Genomic DNA, 9,838 nt, shown 5'->3' on the forward strand with positions numbered 1-9,838 from the left:
TTAAAATTCTCCTCTATACTCGATTCTTATTTCTTTTTCCTGACATTTGAACCCTCTATACTTTGTTATTTTAATATCATTTAGGCTTATTTACTATTATAAAAATTATTTTAAAAAAATCAATAAATATGAGAAATAAATTAGATTTAAATCTTATATTTAAAACTAAATTAAATATCAAACTAATTTTTATATTAAAAAATATAAATAGAATATGAACATCTCGCTTTTGGAGGCGCCATGGCTTGGGAGCTTGGAGTGCCTTTTTTCGTCGGCCCTACATGGACGGACGTGCGGCCGCCAGAATTGGTTTCAGAGGGGCTGACTGGCCGGTAACCTTTATCAGTTGGGTCACGTGTTTTTAAATATCAATACCTACTTATTTAAACAATTGTTTATTTTTATTTCTATTTTTTGCACACAAACAATAATCGACACTTAAATCTGTCTTCAAAAAAAAAAAAATCGATTCCAAGAAAAGGGGGATTCTTGCTTAAAACTATTAAAATTTTAAAATTCATATAAATTATTTTTTAAAAAATAAAATTTAAAAAGTTACTTATATAAATGATATTTGGATAGAAACCAAACAATAATTTTAGAAGTGACTTTATGGTATATTTTTTAAATATATAAAAAATTTATTTTGATTTATGAAAAAATACTTTTAAAAAAACACTTCTAAAAATATCTAAACCCCTAATCTAAAATTAAATTTTATCCCTTATGACCAAAATATTAAAATTTGACCATACAGACTGGTGTTACACCTAGACATGCTACTAATACTATTTTCACAATTGTGAGTTGGACTGCTTGATTAATTTTGAAAATTTTCATCTAATATTTTCTAAAAGGCACAAATTAATTTGTATTATTAAAATTTAATTTTGTGTGAATGTTATATATTGAGGAGAGAATTCCCACCACAACTGCCCAGGTTCCCACCTTCCTTTCACGTTTCGGCGATTCACCCGTTATTCCTTTCAGCTATTCACCCCTCACCACCATCCCCATTTCAGCACGGCAATTCAGCGACATCGTCAACCACCGTCTTCTTCACTCGACGTCGACGACGCTAACTTCTCGCTCCTCTGCGCGACTGCGTTTTACCATTACGTGCCTTAGCCTTTTGTTCTTCTTCATTTGCGAGTTTGGAAATCCAGAGGTTCGATTGTCTTCTTCAGTCTTCATTTTGTGTTCTTCACTTACGCCTCTGCCTCTCCCAGTCTCCCACTGTCCCTGCTAGGTGCTCGACTGCTTGCTGTCAATTTCATTCTTCGTGATCCGTTGATTCGTGAGTTTGCTCCCTCTTTATACTAAAATTGTAGATTCAATTGCTGACTTACTGGTTTTTTTTCTTTTTTTCTGAAATTTCAATGTCAAACTCAGAATGTTTGAGCTTTGAAATTTCAATGTCAAACAATTGAAGTGTTTGAATGAAACTTTGGAGTGCAGGATTTATGAGTGGGTAGTTGCTGGAAAAGTATTTTTTTTTTTTTTAACATAAAACGGCTACATGCGGTTCCCGTAACCAGTGCAAGCCCACACGGGTTAACCCGGACCGTTTAAGAACGGAATAAATCGGACTCAGCAAATATGGTGTATGTACATAAGAGAGAATTTCACTTTTTCGAAAGGAAGTTATGGATCAGTAGCCTAGTGGGAAACTGGGAATTGTTACTTCCCTGTAAACAGGAACTTCTGGCTATTAGTGCTGTCCCTTTAATTAGGAAAGAAAAATAAAGAAGAGAAGTGATGGTCTTGCTTGTTGCTAAAATGGCTGATGCGTAGCTTACATAAACCGTTAATATAGCATGAAGGACAAAAGACATGTTAGTTGACTATGGCAACTCGTACGCGAGCCGTGACGACACCGTCGCTTCCTTCATAAACGTCTCTGCTTCTTGTCCCATGCCCATTCATAAAGGCGTGAGCCTCGTTGTGTCTCTGTTCCAGCGAGAGGCGTTGGTCCTGCAACCTGATCGATTCTCCATCGTTGTTTTGCATTCTGGTTTTTCTTTCTTTATTAAGAAAATATTTACAAAACATTAGAAAACTCACAAGTTGCAAAGCGGTTTTGGTATTTTCAACTCGGAAAAGTGCATCTGCTTTGCGTTTGGTTCCCTAAGAGGCAAACAGCTTCAGGCATATTTCGGCGGACCACTTTTGGGGTTGCCGATCGTTTCAGGTTCTGATGCTGTCTCAATTCTCGCTATTTTTCTGACAATCTTCTAATGTTCTATTACTGCCTCCCATGATTTTTTTTTTCCTGGTGTTATGGAAGGCTTTGATTGTGAGAACATACCATTTTCGTTTTAAGATACGGATTTGAATTTGGTTTTCTTGTTTATATTAATTTTGTTCCGATTTCTTTGTGCAAGGCATTGAGTAGCGGCGACAAGACGCGAGGAAAATGGGGGATTTCTGGAGCGTCTTTTGTGGTGAATCTGGTTGTTCAGAACCAGGGGAAAGCCCTTGTAGTTATGGTTTCGAGTTCTTGAGAGATCCTTCGTCTTGCATCAATCATTCGTTGATTATTTGCCTCGATGTGTTGCTGCTGATTATGCTTATAATCACTGCAATAAAGAGGTCATCCCCGCAGACAGTTCACCACCATGCCCAGGTACAGAGGTTTTCGAAGTTGCAGGTGGCTTCTGCAATAGTGAATGGTTGTCTTGGGTTAGTTCATTTGTTCTTGGGCGTTTGGGTCTTAGAGGAGAAATTGAGGAAAACTCACACTGCCTTTCCTATCCATTTGTGGTTTCTAGAGTTTTCGCAGGGGTTTACATGGTTGTTGGTGGGTTTAACAACAAGTCTTAGGTTGAAAGACCTTTCAAAACCATGGTTGAAGCTATTGTCTATTCTTTTCTTCTTAGTTTCTGGTGTTTTCTGTGTCATTTCCATTTTGTATGCCAGTAGTGGCCGAGAAGTGTCACTTAAGGTAGCTTTAGATATTGTATCTTTTCCAGGAGCAATATTGTTGCTCGTGTGCTCTTATAAGCGGTCTACGTATGCAGACACTGATGGAAAAATTGATGAAAGTCTTTATGCTCCTTTAAACGGCCACCATTCCACTGATGCTGGCAAAACTAGTTCTTTCAACGATGTAACTCCATTTGCCACAGCTGGATTCTTCAGCAAAATGACGTTTTGGTGGTTGAATCCATTGATGAAAAGGGGTAAGGAGAAAACACTCGAGGATGAAGACGTCCCAAAGTTGCGGGAGGAAGATCAAGCCCAAAGTTGCTATTTGATGTTTTTGGATCAATTGAACCGACAGAAACAAAGGGAACCATCGTCGCAGCCATCACTTTTGTGGACAATCTTGTTGTGCCATTGGAAAGATATATTGTTCTCTGGGTTTTATGCATTGCTGAAGGTGCTCACTATCTCTGCTGGTCCAGTGCTTCTGAATTCTTTCATACTGGTTGCTGAGGGTAAAGGGAGTTACCAATATGAAGGGTATGTATTGGCCATATTACTTTTCCTGACCAAGATCATAGAGTCAGTATCACAAAGGCAGTGGTATTTCCTAAGCAGGCTCACTGGTTTAAAAGTTAGATCATTTCTTACTGCAGCGATTTATAAAAAGCAATTGAGGATATCTAATGCTTCGAAGTTGGTGCATTCAAGTGGGGAGATTATGAATTATGTGACGGTAGATGCTTATAGAATTGGAGAATTCCCGTTTTGGTTTCACCAGATTTGGACTACAAGTCTTCAACTGTGCATTGCATTAATAGTTCTTTTCCGTGCTGTGGGGCTTGCAACATTTGCTGCCTTGGCAGTAATAGTCCTCACTGTGCTTTGCAATACTCCACTTGCAAAGTTACAGCATAAGTATCAGACCAAACTTATGGTGGCACAGGATGAAAGATTGAAGGCTAGTTCTGAGGCTTTAGTGAATATGAAAGTACTGAAACTATATGCGTGGGAAACCCATTTCAAGAGGGCAATAGAATGTTTGAGGAAAGTGGAGTTGAAATGTTTGTCTGCATTACAGTTGAGAAAGGCATACATCACCTTTCTCTTTTGGTCTTCACCTGTTATGGTATCTGCTGCTTCATTTGGGGCATGCTACTTCCTCAAAATCCCGTTACATGCAAATAATGTTTTCACCTTTGTGGCCAGTTTACGCCTTGTTCAGGATCCAATCAGGACCATGGCTGATGTTATTGGGATGCTTATTCAAGCAAAAGTAGCATATACTCGGATTGTGAAATTCCTTGAGGCACCAGAGCTACTGAATGCAAACGTCAAAAAGAGGAACTTAGGTGACAGGCTCAAGGGCTCCATCCTAATCAACTCAGCTGACTTTTCTTGGGAGGGTAATGCTTCAAAGCCCACTCTAAGAAACATAAATCTAGTGGTTAAACCAGGGCAAAAGGTGGCTATTTGTGGAGAAGTTGGTTCTGGAAAATCAACCCTATTAGCTGCAATTCTTGGTGAAGTTCCTAATACTCGTGGAACTGTAAGTTCTCACTCCTAAACCTTGTGATGAATTTCTTGGCTATAATCGTAGATGACAATTTTGCTTATATGGAAGTTACATGATATCATTTACCTTAATATCTAATTTATTTGTTTGCAATTTGTCTTGCCCCTTTTGTAGCTTTTGATTCTCTTTTCTGCTTTGCAGATAGAAGTTCACGGAAAGTTTGCTTATGTTTCTCAAACAGCATGGATACAGACAGGCACAGTAAGGGAGAATATTTTGTTTGGTTCAACTATGGATTCTCAGAGGTATCAAGAAACACTTGAAAGATCATCCTTAGTGAAGGATCTAGAGTTATTTCCCCATGGCGATTTCACTGAAATAGGGGAGAGAGGAGTAAACTTGAGTGGAGGTCAGAAGCAGCGAATTCAGCTTGCTCGTGCTCTTTATCAGAATGCTGATATATATGTCTTGGATGATCCATTCAGTGCTGTTGATGCGCACACTGCCACAAATTTGTTTAATGTAATCACAACTTCCCTTTTTTATATAATGCATTTGTGTCATCTTTGATATTTATCACTCAAGTTTGGCTTTTAATTTGGCAGGAATATGTCATGGATGCACTTCAGGGAAAGACAGTCTTACTTGTGACTCATCAAGTTGACTTCCTTCCAGCATTTGATTCTATTTTGGTAACTTATTTTAATTCAATGAATTATTTATGAAATTGTCATTAGTGAATATAATGACTTCTATTAGTTCTGAGATTTTTGTTCCCATACTCTGCAAGACACTTGCATACTTCTATTAATCTTCATTAGCTGTTTCATCTACCTGAACAGTTCCACAAATAAAGGATTCCTTTTCGATGACACTAGTGGTCTATTTTGCTCTCTATACATTGCTTAAATCGCTTTGTTGTAAAAACTTAGCTTTACGCAAGATCTTTTGGCTAGGCAAGATCAATTCTATCTTGGTCTTATATCATATTGAGGCCTTTGATGTGGAAAATGGCTTTTTCTCTTCCAGTTTATTGTTTATATCAAACTCCACAAATAACATAAATAAATCTATTGGAGAAAATTCATTTTCAATTTTGCTGTACCTTCTATTTTTCTGGTTCATATATCTTTGATTTTTTTTTTTTTGGGGTGAACTATATATCTTTGATTAGCATTAACCTAAATGCAGCAAATTTGAGGCTGATCAGTAAGCATCTTCCCATTGTTTGCTGCAATATTGTCAAAATAGTGATGGATTGTTTCTTTATTTGCAGCTCATGTCTGATGGAGAAATTAGACAAGCTGCCTCATATGACTATCTACTGGCTTCAAGCCAGGAATTTCAGGATCTTGTCAATGCTCACAAGGAGACTGCTGGTTCTGAAAGGCTTGTGAATGTGACGTCTGCTCAGGCAGGACCAAGTTCTGCTAAGGAGATTATTAAATCATATGTGGAGAAGGAATTTAAGGCTTCAAATGGTGATCAGTTAATTAAACAAGAAGAAAGAGAAACAGGAGACAATGGGCTAAAGCCTTACTTTCAATATCTGAATCAGAGGAGGGGTTATTTATACTTCTCCTTGGCTGCCCTTTCCCACCTTACGTTTGTGATTGGTCAGGTATTACAGAACTCATGGATGGCTGCTAATGTTGACAATCCTCATGTGAGCACGTTGCGATTGATTTCAGTATACTTGTTGATTGGAGTTGGTTCAACAATTTTCTTGCTGTTCAGAGTTCTTGGAGTAGTTGCTATGGGTCTTCAATCATCAACGTCTTTGTTTGCTCAGCTACTAAACTCCCTTTTTCGTGCCCCTATATCTTTTTATGACTCCACGCCATTGGGAAGGATCCTTAGTAGGGTAAGCTTACATCAATTGCAATGAAATGTGATGAAATTAATGGTATTCTGAGCATCTTCATGGTGCAGGTCTCATCTGATCTGAGCATTGTTGATCTTGATGTCCCTTTCACTCTTATGTTCGCTGTTGGAGCCACTACAAATTTATATGCTAATCTTACAGTTCTGGCAGTTGTTACTTGGCAAGTCTTGTTTATCTCTATACCGATGGTTTATGTTGCACTTCTGTTGAAGGTATTTGCAGATTCTTCTTTATGTATGTGTTTTTCAAAATAAAAAGTTGTTGCTGCAAATCAGAATGCTCATATTTGGCAGATGATTAGATGATGTGCATTGAATTATACTTCTGTGTCTTGGGCAAATTCTGGGATTTGAAACTATTTCTGGAAGGAAAGAAAAGTTAAAGTTGACATCAAGAAGCTCAAAATTCACTGTAAGCAAAGTTAACACTTTAAAGTTAAGGTAATATTCATGGAAGTAATTGATTGCCAGGAATGAGTGAATGAAGATCTGTTCACCAAAAAGTTACAATAAAGAAACTTCTCAGTATGTTTTCAGATAGTCAAATCAGTGAAGAAATCAACTAAGAAAACAAATATTTGAAGATGTATGTTGTATTTTATGTGGCTCTTTGTAACATGCTTTCCTGGGGAAATAAAAAGTGGAGTCAATTCTCTGTGGTATATTTTCATTATTTATTTTTGAATAAATAAATAGATGCCTGATGTTAAGATATGACAATCAATACCATGCTGGCCGCAAGGTTCTTTGTTAGGTTAATTTTAACCCAGAAAATCTTGTTTTATGTAGAAATACTACTTTGCCTCTGCGAAACAGTTGATGAGGCTGAACGGCACAACAAAATCCTTTGTAGCCAATCATCTAGCAGAGTCTGTTGCTGGAGCTATGACAATAAGGGCTTTTGAGGAGGAAGAACGTTTCTTTGCCAGGAATCTTGAGTTAATCGATGTCAATGCTTCTCCTTTCTTCCATAATTTTGTGGCAAGTGAGTGGTTGATTCAACGTTTAGAAACAATCAGTGCAGTTGTTCTTGCCTCTGCAGCACTATGCATGGTAGTGCTTCCACCTGGGACTTTTACCTCTGGTGAGACCCTAGTCATTATTGCCTTAATTTTCCTTCTCGGTTCTTATGGATAACGTTCTCATGCAAGGTCTGCTGTTTCAGGATTTATTGGCATGGCTCTCTCTTATGGCCTTTCACTAAATGTATCCCTTGTATTCTCTATTCAAAGAGAGTGCATAATAGCAAACTATATAATATCAGTAGAGAGGCTGAAACAATACATGCATATACCAAGTGAGGCTCCGGAAGTAATAGAAGGAAATCGCCCTCCTTTAAATTGGCCTGCAGTAGGTAAAGTAGAAATAGATAATTTGCAGGTGAGCTTCTCAACTGTTTTGAAAAGCACAGTTCAGCAAAATGGGAATTGATCTAAAGACTCACAATGTGCTTGTTTACACTGAAACAGATAAGATATAGGCCCGATACACCTCTTGTACTTCGAGGGATCACATGTACAATTGAAGGAGGGCACAAGATTGGCATTGTTGGCAGGACAGGCAGTGGAAAGTCTACCCTTATAGGTGCTTTGTTCCGCCTTGTGGAGCCGGCAGGTGGAAACATTATTGTTGATGGCATAGATATTTGTGCCATTGGACTCCATGATTTGAGGTCACGTTTTGGTATCATACCACAAGATCCCACTCTTTTTAATGGCACAGTTAGATATAACATGGACCCCTTGTCTCAACACTCTGACAAAGAGATATGGGAGGTAAGAACAATACCTTTTATCTGTTTCCTTCGTGCGGTTGAAGCAACACCCAGAGGGTGTCTTGTTTGTTTATTAATGCCTCTCATGTGAACACTCTAAAATCTTTGGAATAGTTGTATTACAATCTCAAATTTTCTAATATGTCTCCTTTCATTTTTGGCCAAAAAAACCATATCTCCTTTCATAATGAAGTACTAACCACTGTACTTTTTAATGCAATTGGAAATAAGGGAATAAAAAGCAGAAATGATACAACTACTTGCTGCTTGGCTGTCGAGGCCATGGTCAAAAACTATGTCAAATAATTTAACATTATGTCTAACAATTATTTGTTCCTCCTAAAGGTTCTTGGAAAGTGTCAGTTGCGAGAGGCTGTTCAAGAGAAAGAAGGCGGTTTGGACTCCTCAGGTGAAATGTTCAACTAACACAGCAATGCAGAATGAACTTTTTTCCTCTTGTGATTAATAAAAATTGACAAACTGTTCTGCAGTTGTGGGAGATGGGTCAAACTGGAGCATGGGGCAACGACAGCTTTTCTGTTTGGGGCGTGCTCTTTTGAGGAGAAGTCGGATTTTGGTGCTCGATGAAGCAACTGCATCTATTGATAATGCTACTGATTTGATTCTGCAGAAAACTATAAGGAGTGAATTTGCTGATTGTACTGTGATGACAGTAGCACACAGGATACCAACTGTGATGGATTGCACCAAGGTTATCTCCATTAGTGATGGTAAGCAGCATTAGCTACCATTAATCTTCGTGTTCATTGAATACCCATTTCGCGTGCCAATATGTTAATGGGTCTGATTCTATTCACACCAATGGGGAGTTAAGAGGTTCTAGTTGAGTTTAGTAAAATTTAACCCATACGTATTGGTTAAAATACCGTTGTGTTCAAGATAATGAGCTTATAAATAATGTCTTTAACATTGAGCCAAACCTGATGTCTGCCTTTTACAGCATGATTCTTTTGTTATCTCTTCTAAGAGAAGAAAATTTTCTGGATTGTAATTTGCAGGAAAATTGGTGGAGTATGATGAGCCAACAAACTTGATGAAGAGAGAAGACTCTCTGTTTGGACAGCTTGTGAAGGAATATTGGTCTCATCTTCCGTCTGCAGAATCACATTAATCTATTTAACTACGGGCCATGTCTGATGCAAGCTCGTTTTCCTATTTTTGGTTGGCAGGAATAAGATAACTGAGAAAGTGTAATTTGTAGGTTGTAAATCGTATTATATTGGGGCAGACTGAGACCTCAGTAACGTGTGAGCAATAATAACCTATGCATTCATGGTTCTCGAGATATCAACTTTTGAAAGCTGCGAAATTATTAGCAAGACTGATTAATCAAGAGCCTAGTAAAATAAGAATAACTTGCTGTTTCTATGGAGACTGCGAGTCTATTTGGATTCATGCTCCAAACTACTGATAAGCAGCTTATTGACACATAAGCATGTTTAGACAATTTATGATATCTTTGGATAAGTTTTTGGCCCATTTGACTTATGGGCCAAAAGCTCACTTCAATCGCACGATTTCAAAAATTGTTTCATCTTAATAGGGGTTGGTAGGACTGTCTTTTTGCTTTCAATGATGAGGTCTGATTTTTACACACCCTCATCTGCTTCTCACCTATATTTCTCCTTCTCTTCCTTTTACACTGTGTTTGGCTTGACAGAGCAGAAGGGAGGAGAAGGGAAGGAAGGGATTTTATTTGGGTGGGGTGGGAGTTAGAG

The 9,838-nt window shown here is 38.0% G+C and overlaps 1 protein-coding gene across 1 annotated transcript; it reads left to right on the top strand.

The window, feature by feature from the left end:
- Window positions 1-946: 946 nt before the first annotated feature.
- On the top strand, window positions 947-9,429 carry LOC114755748 (ABC transporter C family member 10-like). The gene is made up of 12 exons (XM_028944621.1): window positions 947-1,297; window positions 2,385-4,474; window positions 4,643-4,963; window positions 5,047-5,133; window positions 5,718-6,305; window positions 6,374-6,538; window positions 7,115-7,409; window positions 7,491-7,705; window positions 7,795-8,100; window positions 8,445-8,508; window positions 8,591-8,830; window positions 9,119-9,429. Exons 2-12 carry the CDS (start codon window positions 2,417-2,419, stop codon window positions 9,229-9,231), a joined length of 4,452 nt encoding a protein of 1,483 aa, XP_028800454.1. The 5' UTR covers window positions 947-1,297; window positions 2,385-2,416; the 3' UTR covers window positions 9,232-9,429.
- The last annotated feature ends 409 nt before the right edge of the window (window positions 9,430-9,838 follow it).

This window comes from Neltuma alba, unplaced genomic scaffold, assembly GCF_004799145.2.
Source record: "Neltuma alba isolate B1F8T4 unplaced genomic scaffold, ASM479914v2 tig00010330_pilon, whole genome shotgun sequence".
In the NCBI taxonomy this organism is placed as follows: domain Eukaryota; kingdom Viridiplantae; phylum Streptophyta; class Magnoliopsida; order Fabales; family Fabaceae; genus Neltuma; species Neltuma alba.

Bases quoted from the DNA above. Each gene is read 5' to 3' on its own strand.
- LOC114755748 (XM_028944621.1), top strand. From the start codon at position 2,417: ATGGGGGATTTCTGGAGCGTCTTTTGTGGTGAATCTGGTTGTTCAGAA. The intron at 4,964-5,046 runs GTAATCACAACT...TTAATTTGGCAG, and splicing joins CTGCCACAAATTTGTTTAAT to GAATATGTCATGGATGCACT. The intron at 8,509-8,590 runs GTGAAATGTTCA...ACTGTTCTGCAG, and splicing joins AGGCGGTTTGGACTCCTCAG to TTGTGGGAGATGGGTCAAAC.